Source organism: Podarcis raffonei, chromosome 5, assembly GCF_027172205.1.
Source record: "Podarcis raffonei isolate rPodRaf1 chromosome 5, rPodRaf1.pri, whole genome shotgun sequence".
Taxonomy (NCBI): Eukaryota; Metazoa; Chordata; class Lepidosauria; order Squamata; family Lacertidae; genus Podarcis; species Podarcis raffonei.
The window spans coordinates 80,946,897-80,970,666 of record NC_070606.1 but is presented as its reverse complement, the minus strand read 5'-3'; the positions used below and the strand labels follow the sequence as shown (position 1 = coordinate 80,970,666).

The window sequence follows — 23,770 nt, the reverse complement described above, 5'->3', positions numbered from 1 at the left end:
AAGGGTAAAAGGAGGGGTGCCTTCTCTAGAGACCGAAACTGTCTGTGACAGCTTCCAATTTATACTTAGTCACCTGTAGGATATATTAGTCTACTGAACTTTAAAAGTACCCATGTCCATTCTATGAGAATCAGGATATCCCTGCTAGAAAGCAGTGGCAGACTTTGGGGCTCTCAAATTTCAGAAGCTCAAATTTGGCACACCCCCCAACCTCTTGAACTCCATTCTACAGCATTGCTTTAGCTGCCCCTGCAGTGTGACACCCAATGTGACCGGTTGCGCTACCCTAAAGCCACTTCTGCAGAAAGGTGCACAGTCTCAGATGTGGGGGCACTAATGGAAAGACTTAAGTGGGAATTAATGACCCATTGTCCTTAATGACTCATACCGCTAAAGCTGGAGAACTAGATGTGAGAGGAGTTGTGTGGTTTACGCACATGCAAAATAGAGACCCAAGCTGCCACCCGCCCTCTCTCAGTAATGTTCAATAAAATAAAATATGCAAAACGATACTACTGTGCGGAAGATTTTCCTGCCCCTGCAGGCGCAACCACCAATGAAGAAGAGGCGGGGGGGGGAAGCTTGCAGTATAGTGATGACAAGTTACGTGTTCAGTAGACATTACTGGAAGGCAGAGAGAGGATCAGAAGATATGAGGCTGCTGTTTTTGAGTCGTTGCATGGCTTCTAGCCTGCGTAGCTTTGGCTCAGCGTACATTATTACAGGCCCATGTAAATACAGCCATTCTCCAACTATGCAGAACTGTGCCATTTAGCTAATATATGAGTTGGCCTCCAGATCTGCCAGTCAGGGTTTTCAAATGTGGAAATGTTCATTGATTTCCTCCTACTTTGTTCTTTATGACTTGGCTGTGGTTTCGGTGTATCTGTAAGCTGCGTTGTGCACAGTCTTTTGTGGAATAGGGGAATACAATTTAAGAAGGATATTGATCAGCTGGATCATGTGCAGAAGAGGGCAACCCAGATGATCAAGGGTCTGGAAACTGAGCCTTATGAAGAACGGTTGAGGGAGTTGGGTGTGTTTAGCCTGGAGTTACAATAAATGAGATTCCTACTAAACATCAGGAAGAACTTCCTGACAGCAAGAGCTGTTCGACAGTGGAACAGACTCCCACGAGAGGTGGTGGACTTTCCTTCCTTGGAGGTTTTTAAGCAGAGGTTGGATGGCCGTCAGTCATGGATGATCTAGTTGAGATTCCTGCATTGCAGGGGGTTGGACTGGATGACCCTCAGTTTCCCTTCCCACTCTACAATTCTATAATCATCATCACAGGATACTGTGATGGGAATGTTTTGTTCTCTAGTAAAAATACATGGGTTATAACTGTTAGCTCTACTCTGAACAGACCCATTGAAATTAATGGACTTAAGTAAGTGATGTCCAGTATTTTCAGTGGGGCTGCACCGATTAAAAATAACACTGGATATGAACCCATGAGTGCAATATATATACTCCTTGTGTCACTTTTGAATTGTGCAAAGAGACAAGGAACATATTGCATAAGTTCTGAGAGAGATAGAAATCTAAAGTGAGAAGCTGCCTCAAAGTACTCTCGTTCACCTGTTAGAAGAGCCATAGGATTAAAGGAAATCAGCCCTGAGTGCTCACTGGAAGGACAGATCGTGAAGCTGAGGCTCCAATACTTTGGCCACCTCATGAGAAGAGAAGACTCCCTGGAAAAGACCCTGATGCTGGGAAAGATTGAGGGCACAAGGAGAAGGGGACGACAGAGGACGAGATGGTTGGACAGTGTTCTCGAAGCTACAAACATGAGTTTGACCAAGCTGCGGGAGGCAGTGGAAGACAGGAGTGCCTGGCATGCTCTGGTCCATGGGGTCACAAAGAGTCGGACACGACTAAACGACTAAACAACAACAGGGGCTCTCAATCGCAGGAAAGAGCCTCCACGTTTACAGCATGGTCTCCCTTCAGACCTTCGCTCAATACATGGAGATCGGAGAGCGGGATGCAGAACTGGGCAGTCGTGCGCAGTGTTGGGCATGGAGCCATCAGCGCAACTCTTTAATTATCTGGCGTCCCTTCACATGGATAACATATGAAACAGGCTCCAAAAGACCTAGCTGTTCCCTCTAGGTATCTAGCCATTTCTGTTACAAAACTCAGTTCTTTCCAACTGTGGCCTCATGTTTTCATAACTCATGAACATGATATGGGTGACTGCTTTGCCAGAACCTTTATCAATGTCGATCATCTATGCTGTGACTGATAAACATCTTGCCAGAATACACAGTAGTGGTAGTATGTCGGGTCAACAACAGGGCAAGATTTGGTCATCTGAAAGTACTTTGTACATAGCAGCATCAAGAGAAAGCTTCCAAAAGATGGGCTAGGGGAGCAAGAGATGCTTCCTTTTTATGTTCATAATTCATGCCAAACAATTCCCCCCCCCCCCGGAAGAATCCATTGGCCAACTTTTCCCTCACACCTTTTAATTCACAAGGACTCAACTGCATTCCAAGGTTTATATCTGAAGGCACCTCTGGATTTAAGAATGAACATCTGCTCACATCCTTTTTTAAAAAAGAAGAAGTCAATTTGGAAATCCCAGGTTCATGCTCACTTCTTTTCTATTCGTAGTAAGTATGAAATATATCATTAGCTCCAAATCACTACAGAGGCTTAACAAACATGGGTGAGTAATGATGATGTCAGGCTTCTTATCCCAGAGAGCCCCTCTGGAATTATTCTGGTATTGTGAAGAAAAATTGGATACCTAATTTGGATAGTTAAAACAGGAGTGGACTGGTTCATGGAGGCCTGATAAGTTAAGGCATGGAGCTCTTTCATTAAAACACAAAACCCAGTAGGAGTGTTGGTTCTGCTGTCTCACTGGGAGCTTACTTAATCGGAGGCATCCTTCATCTGGTCCAGTCACTGCATTGGCAATAGTGACTGACTTGCTGTGAAGCGGGAAAAAGTTGTGCGATAGCCATCAGGCCTATGAGGAAATCCTTCCCGATCTGCTGCTGACTCAGACATTCCTAGACTTAAAAGACTGATGATGCTGTTCGTTTTCCCATGGGGGCATGGATCCAAAGTGGAAGAGGACAAGGGTGAGAAGTTACTCGTCATGCAGTGCAAGTTTCTACAGAATGATGCAGTGTGCACAATTTTGTTTGTAACAGATGATTGATGTAGGGTGTACACAAAATATCTAAAGCAGGCATTTGAATCATAGTTAGGAACATGGTCCAGCATCCTGTTTCTAATGGTGGCCACCAGCTAGAGTTTTCCAGGAATTGTAGCAAGCAAAGCATGAAGGCAATCTCCTTCCTCCTCTGTTTGGCACCTGACAACTGGCATTCATGGCTATCTTGGCTGTGAGTTGTGGGAGACCTGCTCCCTGCTTTGCTGGCCTTTTCCTTCTTGGCCATGGAGGGTGTGGCCCTGATTGACTCCAACTACACAAGCCAAGGCTGTTGAAGAGGCCAGAGACCATCTTTCTTGTCTCTTACTGGAGACCCAGGTCATCAAGCCTGAGCTTCCACAGCCACCCCCACCATGAACTGGTATTGGCAGGATTGGCAGCTACAGCAGCAAATATGTTCTACACTTATGACAATGTATTATTCTCTTGCTAACTATGTTGTTTTAAATGTGCATTTCATATTTGATTTCCTTTAGTAACGTGTTCTTTTTAAATGTTTAAGATAATTTGGTTAACTTTGCTGCATTAAATATGCATTCCATAGTTGACCTTTGTAATGTTTAGTTTTGAAATCTTTAAGGTAATACTTAATTGTTAATTGTGTTGGTTTGAATGTATACTTTATATTTTACTTTCTTCATTAATGTTTTACTCTGGATTGTTTTATTTGATGCTTTAATGTAGGTTGTTAACCGCTTTGAGATTTTTCTTTTAAAAAAATAAATAAATCAGTAAAGGAATGAAAACAACAATGACAACAACTGCCTCTGAATGTGGAGGTACTACTTAGATATCCTTCTCAATGTGTTATATTTAATTCTAATCATCTGGTGAATGAGCTGTGTCCTAGGAACAGACACCATCTTGAAGAAACACATTCTTGAGTTGCTGATCACCATTGACCCCAAAATGAACAGAGGGTGTAATTCAACATTGTGCTATTATGATTGTTCTATCAGTGCAAGCATTTCTGGTTGTCAGATGAAATGATCTTTTGTCACCTCCAAGAGCTTCATGACTCCCAAGAGCTAATATGGGAGAGAAGCTGAGGGGGCCATTGTGCTAGTGGGACTCGATATGCTGGCTCCTGCTGGTGCAACTGTTTCAGGGATGCCCAAACTTTCTTCAAAGAGAACCAGATTTGATGAAGTGAACATGCATGAGTTGTTGAGCTTTTTTTAGGATTGAAGTTCAGGTTTTTTGTTTTTTTTACAGTTTTATCCCCAAGTTGTTAGTTGTTGAGCTTTTTTTGGATTTTACACCCCTCCCCCTGAAACAGACTTTGGACATGCCTGGTTTAGTTGAATCTGTCCTGTGGAATCCATGTGCCTTTGCTAATAGGGCTAGAAAAAGGGGGGCACGGGGGGTGGTACTCTACTAATGCATCCCATCAGTGCAGGATTTCTGCTTGTGCAAATAGACTTTTTCCCTTCTCTTCCCCCTGCACATCTCCTTGCCCTCCCAAAATCTGCTCCAGAGGGTTGAGGGAGCCCCTAGAATAGATTTAAGGGAGGGAGAAGAGAGGGGAAATATTTTGTTATGCAAGCAGAAATCCTTGCATTAGCACTACATTGGTTGCCTTAGCACTACATTGAATTCTACCCTATAATTCTAAACTTTTGCCAGCAATGTATGTCACTGTGTTTCATGCACAAAAATGATGAAGGACAAATCTGCCACTTGTAACTGCCTGCTGGGGTGCTGCTGTTATTTAAACTTATTTTTAGGAAGGCGCTGCAGCTTGCCATTACCAGTGGCAGGCTTGAAGAACACATCATTCCCCATTGAGATATTGTGGTTTAGTATCTGTTTAATGAGAAATTGAAGTGTCTGCCATGGGTCCCAGGCACAGAGCCTCATGGTGCAATTCTTTGCATGCTTACTCAGAAGTCCCGTTGAGTTTGGTGAGGCTTACACCCAAATAAGTGGGTATAGGATTGCAGCCTCAGTGGAGCAGGGGTGTCATTCAAAACCCAAAGCAGACTACTTGAACTGTTCCCAGTGTGTCCCAGGCCGTATTCCAGAAGAAACAGCTGATGGAGAAGTCATGCTATCAAAATTTGACATTAACATCTAAGCAATGCAAAACATTGAAAAGGCACTTTAGGCATCTCTTGCAATAGCACCTTAGTTGAAAAGGTTTTCAACTAATAGCATTAGGACTGAGGCAGGCACAAACATTTCATTGAAGGAGGGATAGTCAGGATCTGATTCCATGTCAGTTCTTTAGATGTTTCCAAAAAACATTTGAAGATTTTCCATTTAAATTATATACATTTTACATGTGTTCTTTCCCTGAAATAGAAAGTTATGTATTCTTCTCACTGCATTTCCCCCTCAAATACACATTTCTCCTTTAAAACACACATTTGGGTGTGTTGTTTTTTTGAACCAAAACTGCTTTACAAACTTTGGAAAAGTGTTCAGTCCAACCGATAGCTTCAATACGCATGTAAGTTTGGGAGCAGTGAATTAGGTCAGTTTGTTTTAAAATGCAAACCAAATAAATTTCTCCTTCATCCATAAAGCTAACTCTGATTTGGCCCTGCCTTACAGTATAGACTTTTAGGACAGTTGTGATTTAATTGTTGGAGATGTCGAACTATACATATGGCATTCCAGATGCTGGTAATTACAGGGTGAAGGAATGTCCTAACAGCTGATGTTTCTACTAAACAGTCTGAAACTTTGCTATCATACAACTGATGAGTGACCTGGTTGTCTTCCACGTTAAGAGAGTGAGCAAATTTAAATGAAAGAAAGCATAGGAGATCGGCATACACATTTTTTTTGCTGGAAAGTGAATCCATAGGGGCTTTCAGTATGTTTAGAAGATTTAGAGAGTGAAACCATGTAATATAGTGATAGGCAGATGTTTCCCATATGCTGTCAGCATGGAACTTCAATCACTCCAGGCCCAGCTTGTACAATGTTTCATGTTATAGATTTCTCTGTGAAGCCTGGCTTCAAATTAAATTGTGCACGCACATCTTCAAACACACTCTTCAAAACTGTGTGTGAGAATATTTTTTTTTTGTCCTGGTTGTTCTCTTTCATTTTCCATGCTTGAGCAACTCCCTAGTCCCCAGAAATTGCATCCTAACTGGTTGTATTTCAGTTTACCTTTTTGCTAATTTTATACTTTTAAAAGCCAAATATTGTTTCCAGATCTCCTTTTAATTTGGTTTTCTAAAAAAAAAGAATCCAACAAATGGGGAGGGGGGGAGCTAAAATCCATTGGCTTGTCTTACTTTTCATGCTTGTTTAGCAGTAACCTTTGCAGTGGTTTAGTGCTCAATTAAATATCAATACATTTTTTTGAAAATCTAAGCAGCTTGCTTTATGCACAAGGCCATGTTGCCTCGCTTAGCCGCATTCCACATTAGATAATGTTTTGATTTCTTGATGCAATATGTATTTTCCTTTTGTTGTGCCATATGTTTTGACACAAACACCAGTTTTCACAAATCTCCTCCCCAGAAATCATGGGTAATAAAATGCCAATTCCATTATTACTTTATCTCTTCACTTTGAGAGATGTTATGAAGGGAGAGACTTGCTGGCAAGAAAGACCATGCTGGCTCTCTCTTATTCTTCCATTCTCGTTTTCTCGACAGGGAACGCAATGTTGCTACGCGTATTACCCTGCTTGTATGAAAAGCAATCGCAGCCAATTAACAGCCACCTGAAGGATCTGGTATCGCTGATGTCTCATTTGGAGCAGCCTGAACAGCAGCACCTTTTACGGCTTTTGCTTATAGTTGCAAAGAAAAAACAACCAGAGGTAACACTTCTTAATTCATATTTTTCCAGCTTATATGTGGCTGTTCATTCAAGGGAGTTTGTAATTTAAATACCATTTTAGCACAATCAAGTTGCCCATGTTATTAGGACCTCCTCCAGAGAAGCAGGCACAAATATTCTGTTTGCCCGTCCAATGTATTTCCTTTCAAGTAGTGCCCCTTGAACCCTAAACTTTCATTTAGTTCACAAACAGTTTAGAGATTAGGCACAAAGAGGGGGAAGCAGGAAAATGCACTCTCTCTGGCGGAATTGCAGCTCACTGCACACACTGTGTGACTATACCCTCACACTGCGAGTGCTGGAATTTGCACACTGGCGTAAACCCTCCCTCTCTCCAGGACTTCACTCCGGTGTGGTAAATACTAGGTGATGCTGCGTTTACTCAGCCTGTTCGCTGTTTGTAATTATCTGTCCAGCTGTAACACTTATTTTGCACACCTGAGACTATGCACACAAACGTAAACAGATGGCCTTAGAATGGAGTTCGTGAACTTACAGCCCTGCAGATGTTGCTGGACTACAGTTCCAGCCATCCCTGACCATTGAGCATGCTGGCTAGGGCTGATGGGAGTCGGGATCCCACAACATCTGGAGCACCATAGGTTTCCCAGTCCTGACTTAAAGGTAAAGGTAAAGGACCCCTGGTCCAGTCGTGACCAACTCTGGGGTTGTGGCGCTCATCTCGCTTTATTGGCCGAGCTGGCGTACAGCTTCCGGGTCATGTGGCCAGCATGACTAAGCCGCTTCTGGTGAACCAGAGCAGCGCACGGAAATGCCGTTTACCTTCCCGCTGGAGCGGTACCTATTTATCTACTTGCACTTTGATGTGCTTTCGAATTGCTAGGTTGGCAGGAGCAGGGACCGAACAACGGGAGCACACCCCGTCATGGCGATTCAAACCACCGACCTTCTGATTGGCAAGTCCTAGGCTCTGTGGTTTAACCCACAGCTCCACCCGCGTCCCAGCCCTGACTTAGAAGGGTATAAATCATGGGTAGGCAAACTAAGGCCCTGGGGTCGGATCCGGCCCAATCGCCTTCTAAATCCGGCCCACGGATAGTCTGCGAATCAGTGCTTTTTTACATGAGTAGAATGTGTGCTTTTATTTAGAATGGATCTCTGGGTTATTTGTGGGGCATAGGAATTCATTCATTCCCGCCCTAAAAAAAAGTATAGTCCGGCCCCCCACAAGGTCTGAGGTACACTGGACCGGCCCCCTGCTGAAAACGTTTGCTGACCCCTGGTATAAATGGATCCTTGCCCTGGTGGCAGAGTTGGCCATAAAGCCGTTTCTCGCTTTGAAGCCGCATAAGCCCTTGAAAAATTGAAGCAGTAAAAGCTCTTTTTTGCTTTATTAATCTGAGGAAGTGTGTGTGTGTGTGTGTGTGTGTGTGTGTGTGTGTGTGTGTAACATATTTATGCAGAAGTATAACTAAATTTAGATGCATTTGCATAACCTCAAACAACCACATATATTTACATATGATTACGACAATACTCATTGCATCTTTATAATGACCATCTGCAGCATCCTGCACTGAGTCGGAGGTAGACTGTATACCTAATTCTACAAAAATAAAGGCTTTCCATTCATTTAGTTCTTGCAAGTCGACGAACTGCAGCAAGTATGAATTTGCAGAAGAGAGTTGGGTAAAAGTTCAATGAATTCTACCAAATAAACTGTCACTGGTTTCCAAAATGTTATTGGCCTGATGAGTGATGTTATCACAATCAGTGTTAATGGAGAATTGAGCCAATTAGGCCCTTCAGTGGATCAGAAGAGATTTAATGGGATGTGCATAAAAGTATCAGAATCATCGAGATTGACTTTGTTACCTTCCAATTTGAGGAGAAAGGGGGCATAAGGGAGTAAGCATGCCTGCCATAATCAAGCCATCTTCTGATTAAAGCTTCTTAATATTTTAAGAATTCCTTACTCATTTATTGTAGTTCAATCTGCAAAGATAAAGGTGTTTTTTAAAGGCTTCAGTAGTTTTTAGAACCAGATTACAGTGAAAATTTGCCCGAATTTGAAGAAGCAAAAAACACACACAACAGAAACATTGAATGTTTCAGATATGGTTCACAAGGATGTTTATGAGATATAGGCATTATAGCAAGCTTCAAGGATACCTAGTTTGCAGAGTATAAATTTTAGCAGTCTTCGTAAAAATAAAAAAAACCTGCAACAGCCAGGAATTTAATATCTACCTTTCAGTACGTACAAGCAGACCTTCTCAAAATATATAGTTGCAGAGGAAATATAACTCCTCCTATAAAAGAGACTTTCCAGCCTGATGAGGCCCATTTTAGCCTTTGTTTGGAGCCTAGGTCATGTGACACCTTTTCAACATAATCTCCATTCTCTTGTTAATGTCTGTTTGCGACACTACGGGGACTCTTTGGGATCTGCTCTGTAAAAATGTCATCTGACGTTTCAAAAAAACAAAACAAAAATCCACCATCAAGCAATTTAAAATTTGAAGCAGCTGTATGGTATAGCATATAAGGAGCTGGACTTGGACAAGGGAGGTCTAGATTCATTCAGAAGCTAATTGGAACTTTAGGCACCATACCATATTTTAGCCTAGCCTACTTCTCAGGGCTGTGGTGAGGATGGAATCAAACTGATACCACTATCTTTCAGGATCTAGCAGCAAAGGTCTTTTAAGAAAAAAGGAAGATGTTCAGACCTTTGATTTTGCAGAACTCTTACATGCAAAACCATGTTAATACATTGCAAGAATTGTGGGATGTGAAACACAAGAGCAGTCAAGTACAACATTCCTAGAGTGAACATGTTTATACATGGGGAGGAATGTTTGTCCAGCCAGCAGGTAAACTTCCTGTTTCCTTCTGGGCTGGGGCAGACTTCCTCTGCATGAGACTAGAGGTGGGCGTGGCCTCACCTGTGCAGGTAACGACAAAAGCACAGGGCAGGGCAGCCATCTCTCTCTCTCTTTGACTACATGCATTGAAGAAGCAACATCTGCTTAGCCAAAGATGCTCTCTTGGCTTCCCAAGACACGACAGAGGGACATTCTTCTTATGAGATAGTTTCCAGGTATATGTTACCTTTCTAAGCTAAGTCTGCCTTCTGGCATCTGATTGTGAACAGAATCTGAGTAAACTCTTTTTATACTTTTATAGAAGACAGTATCATGTCTTATCTTTTATGAGGGAGTAAGGGGAAAATACCAGAACAGTTATTATAGAGGCTTTAGCGAGCCTGAGCAAACGCATCCGCTGTGAATTTAAAAAGGGGGATGTTACTCTGCTAAATTGTGAACTTGTTAACACAAGTTGGAAAGGCTATAATCAAACAATATATCCTCTCCTGCATCCCTGAACATTCCCACAAGAATAGTTACATCAAGGCATTCCAATTTTCCATACTTTAATTACATTTCTTGGGCCATCAGATGAACAGTGCTGCCCTTTTATTTCAAATATAGCCTGGTTTGCACTATCATTCTTGGCTTCAGATAATACGGTTTATTAAGACAGGAGCAAGTATCCGGCCTGGGCACTCTCCTCCTCCCTCCATCATACTTCTTTTCCTGATTGGTTAATGAGCAGTCCAGAGCAATACATAACAGAGACCTCTAACTTATTCCAAGCCAGGTTCTTTGTGTTGATCCCAGAGTGCAACAGTAGGAAGGGAGAAGGCAGGGAAGCTTGACTGGTGCTGATGCTTTTCCCAGATTCATATGCCATGATTTATGGAACCTCAAATGATTTACCAAGCCAGGCCAATGTGTCCTGTTTTGATAGTTGTTACAGTGGTATGATGCTTATTTCTCATATTGCCAAGGTTCTTAGTCCTTGCCGTTGTGAATCTGTGTCCTTTCATTGCGGCATATGGACTGACACTGATTTAAGCCAGCACAGAGTCTGGCTCCTTAATTTCATTCTTTGCTCTAGGCATCAGACCTAGGTTTTTAAGGATTCCTTGGGGACCATGGGATTTTATGTTATTCCTTCATTTACTGTGTCATCGGATAATTCCAACTTCTTTTAAATCAATAAAACTTCATACTAGTCTAAGGGGAGAAACTTGAGAATTTTCTATGTTTTTCTTCTTCTTTTAAACACACCAAAGGATTTCCTTAATTATGAAATGCTACATCTATGAATGTATAACCTCAGGCAGCAGCCTACTCCATATGCCTTGTGCTGAGCTGAACTTGCAATGACTTCTTGGATAATTCTCTATAAAGAGAATAATATGCAGAACGTTTTTGCAAAATTAACATTTCTATTTCCTTCTGCCTCTTTCTTTTTAGGTGCTCAAAGAATGTATCCCTACTCTCACTAGTCACCTAAGAGATCCCCATCACAATGACCTCATCCTAAATATACTGATAGAAATATCGGACTATGAACCAGAAGTATTGACAGATTTGCTTCCAATACTGAAGGAGATTGGGGAGAGTTTCCCAAGTCTGATTGGACAAGCTGCAAAGATCTATGGAGCGGTTGGACATGTTGATGAGGTATGGAAACTGTTATTTGCCAGGAATAAATTTTCATAAACTTATTACCTATAGTGTTACTGGCCAGCAGTCAGAACTTAAGGGTAAATCTGTCACCAGCTACCAGGAGAATATGGGAACTGAGAGCAAAGGCAAACTGAGTGGTGTCTACTTTGAACATATTTTAAGGAATAGTCCTCTGGCCTTCATAATGATGGGCTGGGGGATAGTTTGATGCGATCTACTTAATAAAGCCTCTCTGGAGGAACACAGTGGACCAAAAACCCCAGTGGGATACATTTGCATGAGTTTCTCCTGAGACAGAATTCTGGGGTCATGGGCTGTTTTTATTCAGTAACTATTTTGGGGTGGAATTCAGTCACATACCAGCGAATTCAGGTTGCACATTGAAAGTTGATTGGAAGCCATAGCTGTCAACTTTCAGATTTGAAAATTAGGGATCAGCAGCCTCGAAAATAAGGGACCAGCAGCCTCACCTGTCCCGGGGACAGTCTATGCGATATCTAACAATCCGGGATAGCAGCGGGAAATGGCGCTGGAATAAGGGAATTTCACGCAAAAAAAGGGAAGGTTGACAGCTGTGCTGGAGGCGTGGCTCTCTCCACTGCCTGAAAAAGAGCTACTTCTCAGCAACATCGGAGGCTCCCTGTATTCTTCTGCCCCCCCCTCCAATGGCAGTCCCCTGACAGTATGTTTCCATTCCACATCAGTATATGAGAAGTTCACTGTTGTTGCGGATAAGAAATCATATTATGGGAGTTTTTTCCCCCCCCTTACTGTCTGTCTCAGAGCAGATTACATTAGTTTACCTTCTGCCCTCTGACAGCAAAATGCTGTGTTGCACATTCATGTGTTGTTCTCTCGGGCATTCTAATCAAGGCACTTCAGGAAGCAGTTCTGACCCAGGGCCGACCTGCACCAAGGGAAGTGTAGAATGCTTATTGCCATACCGTGCTTTTCCTTGCACGGGTCATGTCTGAGCCACAAACAATGTTTTATGTAACACACTCAGGGGATCTATATGGTGAATGTGTGCATCTATCCTCTAACCACAAGTCGCATCTGACTGTATAAAAATACCTTCCGTTCCTACAGTTTAGCTGTTAGACCATTTAATCTGCTCCAGCACTACTCTGTCTTCCACTTAAGACAGCTGACTGTTGCAAGCATCCCTCTCTGGATATTCAAAATAAAATCCCTCTCTTGATACTGTATAGTGTTTGATAGCTGATGGCACTTTTCCAGTGGACTTGTGTGACAGATAACAACTCTAGGCCCACTTGTATTTTTGGGTTATATCCTGCCTATCTGTGTAGGGACTATAGGAAACAATTGTGCAGGTGCAAGTGCAAGTTGGGTCTCGCAAAAGACATCTACAGTGGTACCTTGGGTTAAGTACTTAATTCGTTCCGGAGGTCCGTTCTTAACCTGAAACTGTTCTTAACCTGAAGCACCACTTTAGCTAATGGGGCCTCCTGCTGCCGCCTCGCTGCCGGAGCACAATTTCTGTTCTCATCCTGAAGCAAAGTTCTTAACCCAAGGTACTATTTCTGGGTTAGCAGAGTCTGTAACCTGAAGCGTATGTAACCTGAAGCGTATGTAACCCGAGGTACCACTGTACAAGGGTCTTGGCTCAGGTTCTCCAGGCTTCTGACCAGGCTCAGCATCAGCCAGAAACATGGCCCAACCTCTCACCCAGTGGTAGTTCAGCCCCAGACTCAGAAGAATCCACAAAGGTGTATTTCTGGTATATCAATTAATATAAAAGGCTGCTGAATATCAATATTATTGGGCTTGGGGGGGATATTTCCAGTACAAGTAACTGCTGTTTAAATGCTTAAGGAACTAGTACTATTCACATACAGCAAAATAAGACATGTGGGTAGTTTAGCCAGGAAAAGTACAAATGTGCTATAGTATATTAATTTCTGAATAAACTGTTATCAATGCATTGTATGTTAGAAGTACACTCTAAGCCTGAGCCCTTGAGAAGGGAAAGAATGAACTGCATGTTAAATACTTTGTAGTATTTATACCACAAATCTTCATTGTACTTGAGAAGGAAGAACTGTCCTTTGGTGAGTTGTGCAGGGTCTTGTGGGTAAGTGGAAGTTTTAAACAAATAATATTCTGGTATTGTTGTTGTTGTTTAGTTGTTTAGTCATGTCCAACTCTTCGTGACCCCATGGACCAGAGCACGCCAGGCACTTCTGTCTTCCACTGCCTCCCGCAGTTTGGTCAAACTCATGCTGGTAGCTTCGAGAACACTGTCCAACCATCTCATCCTCTGTCGTCCCCTTCTCCTTGTGCCCTCCATCTTTCCCAACATCAGGGTCTTTTCCAGGGAGTCTTCTCTTCTCATGAGGTGACCAAAGTATTGGAGCCTCAGCTTCAGGATCTGTCCTTCCAGTGAGCACTCAGGGCTGATTTCCTTCAGAATGGATAGATTTGTTCTTCTTGCAGTCCATGGGACTCTCAAGAGTCTCCTCCAGCACCATAATTCAAAAGCATCAAGTCTTCTGTGATCAGCCTTCTTTATGGTCCAGCTCTCACTTCCATACATCACTACTGGGAAAACCATAGCTTTTACTGGTAATTCTGGTATTAACTTTCTAAAATTATGAAAGCTTTCTCATGACATGTGGTCTTCTTTGCTCTGAAGATGATACACCATGCTTTTAATGAGATTTTTTTTAATGATTCCTGTGGCTAGATATATTACAGTGCAGTCCTAACAATGTCAACTCAGGAGTAAGTCCAGCCGAATTCAGTGGGACGTACTCCCAGGTAAGTGTGGCTCCGATTGCAGCCTTAGCGCACAGTGTGCCTCACAGCAGTTAAAGAGTCTGTTGAGCTGAAAGCTGCATACTGTGGCATTACAATAGCCTTGGATAAACGACTGATTTGTAGCTCTGTGACTACGCTTGATTATAGCCAGAAAATGACTGGAATGTAGTAAAGATAAACATTTTAAGAAACATAAAAACAGTGCCTACATTACAGGAACCAGAATAGTTTATTCTGTGTTCTGAACTTTCCAGATCTTCTTAGCATTAGTTTCACTGATTTCTTACCTATCCACCCGGCCCCAAATCACTAGAAATAATGGCAACTGACACAAGAAACTGGCTTTGTCTGTAACATCATGAAACAAACCTTTCCCCAATTTTTGCTGATGTCCCTTGCCAGCTACCATAAATTAATAGGTTTGAGCTCTCCCCCCACCCCCGCAACACAACAGTTTTTCTTGTTTTATGGATGAAACTAAAGGCAGTGTTTTCTTTTAGCTCTGAGATTGTACTTACACCCGAAACCACTGGAATAAACAATCTTCCCATGAGATCTGTATGCCTGGTGCGTACATCTGTGTGTACCAGAACCCAATGAGTGAGTTTTGAGAACCACAGGACATATTAAGTATTTTGGTAGGAAGCTATACAGTACACTCAAATTTCTAGAAATATATGAAAATCCAATCATTTCCTCTAGTAGTAAAGCGGGTGTGGCCCTGTTCCAGGCAGGAAAAAGAGTTGTAAATTAAACAATAGGCCTGTGCATGTCTACTGCCCTTTAAGTTGCACAAAATGTAGAAAGAAGTTGCACATCATATGAGGGAGGGAAGGAAGGAAAATTGAGGGGTGGAAACTAACTTGCTTGAGCCCCTAATAGTGATGAATATCTTTCAACACACACACACACACACACACACACACACACACACACACACACACTTCAGGGTGCTATAAGCATTTAAGTGCTCTGGCCCCTTTGATGCTCAAAAAGTCATTGGAGGGGAGATTAATTAGTTGTAGAGGGAAAGAATGTCTTCCCATCCTAATTACCATAATAGTTCTAAAAGACTGCTTAAATTCTAATACAGTGGTACTTCGTGTTACGGACAGGATCCGTTCTGGAGGCCCGTCCATAATGTGAACTGCCCACAACTCGAAGCGCTGCATCTGTGCAGGCGCACAACGTGATTTAGCGCTTCTGGGCATGCATGAGTGGCAAAACCCGGAAGTAACCCATTCCAGTACTTTCAGGTTGTCATGGGACGTAACGCGAAAAGACACAACAGGAAGTGGATGCAACACGAGGTATGACTGTGAGCAGAGCCCCTAACAGCTGCCACGGAGGGAATGAAATGGGCCTGGGAGATGTCCAACATCAGGTATAGCCATCTATTGTGCTAGGCTGTTGAATACCAGCTTTCCCTGAACCTCAACAGTGAGACTACAGATTTCCCAGTTGGTTACCCGCTACCTCCCATGATGATTACCTGGGCCCATAACTAATGTAGGTAAGGCAAACCACAGTCTACGGAAGACTGCATGTTGCAAGGTTCAGGACAGATTTTTTAAGAAAAATCTTTGTGCAGCACATAGCTATGGAACTCGCTTCCCACAGGAGGCAGAGATGGCTGCCAACTTTGATGACTTTAAAAGAGGATTAGACAAATTCCTGGAAGAGAAGGCTATCAACAGCTACAAGCCATGATGTGTGCAGTTTTCCAGAAAAAGAGGTGCCGGAACTCACCATGAATGCCTTTCTTGTTCTCTTACAATGGCAATGGCTGAGAGGTGCTGGAACTGAGTTCTGGGTGAAAAAAAGCCCTGGCAATAATAATAATATAGCATGAAACAAACATGCAGCTTCATGAAAAATTTGTAAGGTTTATTATTTTTTATGAAGCACCTCAAACCTCAAACTGCTTTTAAGAATGGTAGTGGAGAGCCCATAATTTATTTTTAAAATATTTCCTATGAAATTAACTGCAAAAAGATTGTGACTAGAATTCCCTACTTCTTTCTCCACTGACTCTTCTCTTCGTATTTTATGATCTGATACTTTTGAAACATGACCTTTTATTATTATTATTGCGATTTTGACCTAGAAGTATTGTGGGACAATATTGTTTCTCTTTTTACCTATCTTGCTTCACCCCATAATATTTCCTGGGTATCCTGTAGAATGGACTGTGATACTTTGTTCTGCAGATTGTCATGGGGTGGCTTGCTGACAGCACCTTCAAGTAATAAATCTTACTTTATGAGAATGTAGTCATTGGCAAGACTAGAAGACAGATTGTAAGCTCCCTGATAAATGACCTGCCTTCAGACTTGAAAGCCCACTTCTGATGGCTGAACCAAGGGAGACCCTCGAGTAATTCAGTGTCCCTTTATCAAGTTATTGCGCGTTGTATTAAGCATTGTCTCTGGTACGGCAAGAGATAACCAGTGTAATAGGAGCACATAAAAAATAAGAAACTTAATGAAGAAAATGTGTCCTTGTGACACAGCTTTTGATGGAGGCGTCTTTCTATGAGTTTGCCATTTAAACTGCGAGGCCACGATCCAACACGGAGTTAACTGTGCCTAGGGACACAGAAATCAATGGGCTTAAGCATCCTTAGCTCCATGTTTGATTGTGCCTGGAGACTTTCACAATTCACTTTCCTGCAAGGGCTGGAATGTGATTCCATTTTCCTAGTTTTGTCTCTACTCCAGTTTAATTGGGGGAATGCTAGGAATGTGGTTTTTTCTGTATCGCTGAAAACCTACAGGGCCCCTGGTATTATAACAATGGCCATTTCTCATCTAATCTTGTTTAAAGAAAAAGAAAATTTATCCTATAATGTGTTGGGGTGTGTGTGTGTGGCTGGTTTCCTTCCCTTCCCTCCCCCAGCACGTGAACTGTTTTAGAAACTCCATGTCTTCAGTATTTCTAAAAATGTTGCTTGGAACCAATTGCAGGTTTCCAAGTGAAACCGAAGTCCTATTTTAGTGTGCCAATTGAGTGTTAACTTTATATCTGCTTTCCTGTTTCCTTGAATATCCTGTGTGGTCTTCTCTTAAAGCATTTACTTGAGATAGCTATGTATCCTGTTTACATATCCCATTTAAATTTCCTTTATAAACTCCTGTAATTTATCATTTGTTTTTAACTTTTGCCCTGGCTAATTAATATTCTAATTAGTATTCTTAAGGAGAGGGTATCAGTACAGCCCATCGCAGTTTTCTCTGTTAAGAGGATATAGATTCCCCTGGCATGATATGAGACAAAAAGGGTGAGTTTGGAAGTCTATTATACTTTGTCTCAGACATATTGGGAGGATATATAGGGCTAAGTGACTCTCTCTCTCTTTCAGTACACTTCAAAGGCTGTGTGGAATGTAGTCAGAAACAGCTTGGATGACCTAGGCACTAGGCATACACAGCCTCAAAACTTTAAGTATTTGCTCTGGTGACTGTGTTTGCTTTGTCTGCAGCACATTGCTTCCTAAATTCATCTTCTGTGTTTTTGAACTACTTAACAGAAGTTGATGTTGTCTGCACACCTTAAGCTCCTGAAAAACTGTAAATGTGATAGCTATCAATATATGCTTGCATGTTTTTTTTCTATGTTATGACATTAGTTGCCTTTTTCTTGTTCTACAAAGAATGTACAGTGGTACCTTGGTTCTCAAACTTAATCTGTTCCGGAAGTTGGTTCCAAAGCCAAAGCGTTCCAAAACCAAGGCACGCTTTCCCATAGAAAGTAATGCAAAATGAATTAATCTGTTCCAGATTTTTAAAAACAACCCCTAAAACAGCAGTTTAACATGAATTTCACTATCTAACGAGACCATTGATCCATAAAATGAAAGCAATAATCAATGTACTGTACTATAAAATAAATAAGACAGTATTGTAGATGATAGGAGGGACGCGGGTGGCGCTGTGGGTAAAACCTCAGTGCCTAGGGCTTGCCAATCGCATGGTCGGCAGTTCGAATCCCCGCGGCGGGGTGAGCTCCCATCATTCAGTCCCAGCTCCTGCCCACCTAGCAGTTCGAAAGCACCCCCGGGTGCAAGTAGATAAATAGGTACCGCTTTATAGCGGGAAGGTAAACGGCGTTTCCGTGTGCTGCGCTGGTGCTGGCTCGCCAGAGCAGCTTCATCACGCTGGCCACGTGACCCGGAAGTGTCTCCGGACAGCGCTGGCCCCCGGCCTCTTAAGTGAGATGGGCGCACAACCCTAGAGTCGGACACGACTGGCCCGTACGGGCAGGGGTACCTTTACCTTTACCTTTTATTGTAGATGATAAAAATGAAAATTAAATTTTTTTCTTCCCTGCACTGATGATAGTCATTGTTTGGATGGGGGGCTTTTATCCACTTCCGCAGTCACACAATCAATCAATGAGTAGCAGAACTGGGTTAAACACAGTCACAAAAACAAATTAATCAAAATAGCCTCAAAAACAAAAATGCAAAATAAATAGCAAAAATAAAAGCACCAAACTTAATCTGTTCCAGAAGTCTGTTTGACTTCCAAAATGTTCAAAAACCAAGGCACAGCTTCTGATTGGTGCAGACACCCCAGAAACAATATCCGACAGCCGCATTGGACGTTTGGCTTCCAAATATCATTCGAAAACTGGAACACTTACTTCTGGGTTTTCGGAGTTTGAGAACCAAAGCGTTTGAAAACCAAGACGTTTGAGGACCAAGCTACCACTATATATCTACCCTCTAAAGCCAGAATAGAGAATCTATGGCTCTCCATATGTTGTTGGACTACAACTTGTATCTTCCCTGGAAATTGAGTTATTGATAGATATGTGTTGGCACTAACATTTTATATCTCCCAGATTTCCAAAGGCACATGTTTGTAGAATGAAGGTTTGGTGGTGCCATTGTAATGCTTAGTTCATTAACGGATTGAAAGTCTGTACGGGTTTGAGCTTAGAAAAAAAATTCTTAAAAAGAACTAGTTAAAGGATTCATCCACACGTGCATTTTGCCCCATGCTTTTTAGGCATGGGACGCGGGTGGCGCTGTGGTAAAACCTCAGCACCTAGGACTTGCCGATCGCATGGTCGGCAGTTCGAATCCCTGCGGCGGGGTGCGCTCCCGTCGTTCGATCCCAGCGCCTGCCAACCTAGCAGTTCGAAAGCACCCCCGGGTGCAAGTAGATAAATAGGGACCGCTTACCAGCGGGAAGGTAAACGGCATTCCGTGTGCTGCGCTGGCTCACCAGATGCAGCTTGTCACGCTGGCCACGTGACCCAGAAGTGTCTGCGGACAGCGCTGGCTGCCGGCCTCTAGAGTGAGATGAGCGCACAACCCTAGAGTCTGGCAAGGGGTACCTTTACCTTTACCTTTTAGGCACAGGTCCGTACTTTCCTGGTCCATGCCCAAGCATGGTTCCCCCTGCCCCTGTTGTTTCCCTAGGAAAACCTGCTCTTTTATTCTGAGTTGAAACTAATGGCAATTCTGGTTTTCAGTTCAAGCTCATCGGGGGGACCGGGGACCTTCAGATTCCAGAAAGTTGCAAGCTGCTGTGCTGAAGTATAGGGTCCTAAATGAAATCAGGGGCCACACCCATAATTGTATTTCTACAGCTGAAAAGACTTACCCTGTTTAATTTGTGTTGTCAGCACAGAGCCGTTAAGACACAAGGCATCTTTTACTTGTTCCTGTACCAATACTTGCGTGTCAAGACCCCGTAGCCACCCCCTCATTGGGAAATAACTCACACAAGGACATGGATATTAGGTTAATGTTATTGGGCAAATTTGGCCACAACTTTATTGATTACAGAATGTGAGCAGTATTGGCTTAGGCATTGAATGGACCCGACTATATCTGACTCCTGCCCGATGTTCAGGAAGTCTGGTAAGGGTAAACCACTGGAAGGGGGAGCCCTGTCGATGCATACCAACTTGAGCTCCCCCTGGTGTTCCCGTTGGGGTCGTGTCATGGCCCTAGCCCCTGACCCGGGCTTTGGACAAGATCAACACCCCCAGATTCCTTTAATGGAATACCCTTAAGCTTGGAGGGGCAGGGGATGGCCACACCTCACCTCCCCCACCACAAGGTCAAAAGGTCAAACAATGCCTAACTGCAACTCTAACAAAGTTGTGATGATTGCTACAAGGTAGGCGAAAACCAAATGGCCAGTGCCAATTTGCCAAGTGGAAAAATTCCTACCAGGCCCCTTAACGGCAACCAACCAAGGTCCATAGCAAGGCCAGTGCCTAAAACCTGCAAAATAGGGAGGGAGGGTGGGTGATTGAGGAAGCGAGCCAAAGAGGAAGCCCTCCGGCTCGCTCCTCAGCTTAAACGGACCCGGCCATGCCCCCCTGGCCAGCGGATTGGCTGGCCAGGCTCTGACGTGGCCGGGATCCCCCAGGCAACGGGGGACAAAGTCCCCTGCCCCCGGTGGGGAGTGGGTGGCTGCGTGGTCCACCGCAACTCCTCCCCACTGGGAAGTGGAGCGGATTTTCCACTGCAAGCTGCTCCAGTCAGAAGAGAGTGAATTTCTTTAGCAGGGAAGATACAAGAAATGCCTCACATTCCTTCCTTCTGATTGCTTTGCAACAGTGATTAAGTGACTATGTGACATTAGCACCAGCAGTGCCTCCATATACGCTAATAAGCCTTGGATTGTTATCTCCATGTTCAGCTTTATCATTTTTTATATAACTTTCTGGTTATAACTGCTTTATAACTTTCTGTGTGAAAGCTAAGGGGAGAAGGATGGTGGGTAGGGAATGTACAGGAAGATGAACTATTATTTTTCTAACCCTCCCCCCCCCCCAATTTACCTTTATTTCACCCAGAAATTAGGGAAACTATTTTCAGGTGTAGTTCAGAGATTTTTGAACTTCATTCAGTTTCACTCAGCTGAGCTACTTTTCTCCCAGACACCAGTTTAAGCTACACAGGTCACTTCCAAAAGCCCCATTGTGATAGATACTTAAAACATATACCCAGGGTCTCACCAGTCATACACTCCAGCATAAAATGACCTGGTGGTGATGTGAAATGTCTCTCATTATTTGTAATGGAGTTTTGCACTGTCACCACAAACAGTGGCTTGGATCCAAAGAAGTACAAGCACAGCAACACTTGCTCAATATGGTCCCATCCATACCTATAGCTCATTGTGCTCCCTGAGAAACTGTTCCTGGGCTTTGGGTACTCTGTGGAACAGCATGGAATGTGGTGCTGAGTTGCAGTTGAAGCAGAAAATTGGAGCCACCTTGGCTAATAATTCTCTTAATTCATGCCAAGGACACTCTGGATTGAAACCAATATATTGAGAGAGGGGCTCTTCCTAAGACAGTATTAATATGCTGCCCTTGGAAATCAAAACAATATTTATGAGCCATCTAATAAAATTATTCCTTGGCTAACAATATACACTACACTCTTCTTTATTCCGCAATGGCTTCTGTTCATTGCAGGAAGTAGATGCAATAAGATGTAGGGTAATTTTTTTTTAATGCATTTGTTCCCACCTCTGATGAATAGTTAGTGGTTTTGTCTCATTGCTCATAGTAAGTTCTGTGTACAGAGTACAGAATCTATGTCCCAAGACATTGAGCTGCTTACGTCATGCAGGATACTATTTCTAATCCAGTAAATACAGTACTTTGTTTGGTTACTGTCCCATCATGATTATTTCCCAGTCTTGAGTCCTAGCCAAGGACTGAGTCTGGCTCCCTCTAGATCTTAGGCAGGCCCTTTAATTGGGTACGTCTGACAGTCAATGGGCTGATTGTCAGCATCCCTGGGCCATTCCCCTCTGTTTGCTTCCCTCCCGAGTAAGGAGAGAGAGTTGGGAGAGTTTGGAACAAAATCTTCAACACCTTAATAGGTTGTTTGTTGTTTTCTCTGGTGCTGCAGCCTCTTCTGATTGTAGGAAAGTGCTCATAAGTGGAGGTAAAGGCAGAGAACCTGCATCCTCCCTTGGGAGATAAGGTAGGAGGACAGGACACTGGAGGAAAACACACCATGTGTTCAGTCCCACTCTACTTCCAACAGCGTACATGCACAGTCATTATATCCACAAAGCTGGTTAACATGGAGAAGTTGTGGGCAGGAACAGTGAGTGCATTCCAGCTTGCTCTCCTTGAGTTGATGCTACGTGCAATTTGAATGGCCGGAAAAGACTCGTGCGTCCTATAAGGCAATCTGAAATGTAAGCTGCAGATGTCATTCAGTGGAAAGACTCCCATTTTATCCCTTCGGAGTTGCTGAGCTCTACATTGCCTGTGCCTAGACCTTATACCTGCGGTGGGCAAAATGATATTTCCTCCTAATGTATCTGCTTAAATGTTTAGTCGCTGACATTACATTCTGTTACCATGCTGAATTCTCTTAAGTAGTTTTGACATGCAGACTTAGTGAGGTGTTTGGTTACAGCCTGGCTGTGACATTAGGAGTAACGCTTACTTGAAGGGATGGCACAGATGGGGCATTTTCATCACTAGGTCCAGTTTCAGTGGCATCCGGAAGACCTTTCACTAGATATTTAAAAATATTTATGGAACTGACAAGGGAAAAAACAGCAATGGGGAGCTTGCCAGCACAAGTTCAGTATCTATCATCCTCACACTTTGAAAAATAAAAAGGTGTAAGTAATATCACTTTATAAAGGTAAAGGTAAAGGTACCCCTGCCCATACGGGCCAGTCTTGACAGACTCTGGGGTTGTGCGCCCATCTCACTCAAGAGGCCGTGGGCCAGCGCTGTCCACAGACACTTCCGGGTCACGTGGCCAGCGTGACATCGCTGCTCTGGTGAGCCAGAGCCACACACGGAAACGCCGTTTACCTTCCCGCTAGTAAGCGGTCCCTATTTATCTACTTGCACCCAGGGGTGCTTTCGAACTGCTAGGTTGGCAGACGCTGGGACCGAACAACGGGAGCGCACCCCGCCACGGGGATTCGAACCGCTGACCTTTCAATCGGCAAGCCCTAGGCGCTGAGGCTTTTACCCACAGCGCCACCCGCGTCCCGTAATATCACTTTATAACTGGATCCTAATGACTAACTGGTTAATATTTGAGTCATGAATGCTTAACTGTGGCAAAGATAGTTGGCCTTGGTCTTGCACCTTTATTTGTTGAAATTTGCTGATTTTGAAGTTTTGAATTGTCTGGGCCAGTAGTTAACTATTCTGATTGGGCTGCTTTTAAACTATAAGGAGGGTGCTTCTTTCAGCTTTGACTCATTACTATGTAATCTGAAATTTGCATGAGATTTATTGAGTATTGACATTCCATCACTTCCAAAGCCTTATCCAAAAATTCTAGTGGTCATGGTCAAATCCATACATCTTTCATGTTGTGCTTACATGAATTAGTGAGGTCTGCATTCCTTTTAAATCATAACTGTTTTATGAAAAACCACCTTCATTCTTGAAAGCAAAAATTGGATTCATCAGAAACAAATCATGTCTACTCTCACAATACTTTAACTCTTTCATGCCTCTTCATCTACATAAATTG

General features: G+C 43.0%; 1 protein-coding gene across 8 annotated transcripts in view; it reads left to right on the top strand.

The window, feature by feature from the left end:
- VEPH1 (ventricular zone expressed PH domain containing 1) overlaps positions 1 to 23,770 on the top strand; it is a 124,245-nt gene that overhangs the window by 29,794 nt on the left and 70,681 nt on the right. For all 8 annotated transcript variants that reach the window (XM_053390360.1, XM_053390361.1, XM_053390359.1 and 5 more), the window contains 2 exons: positions 6,808 to 6,974; positions 11,281 to 11,490. In XM_053390360.1, coding sequence (XP_053246335.1) covers positions 6,808 to 6,974; positions 11,281 to 11,490 — 377 coding nt within the window. The remainder of the gene's footprint in view (positions 1 to 6,807; positions 6,975 to 11,280; positions 11,491 to 23,770) is intronic.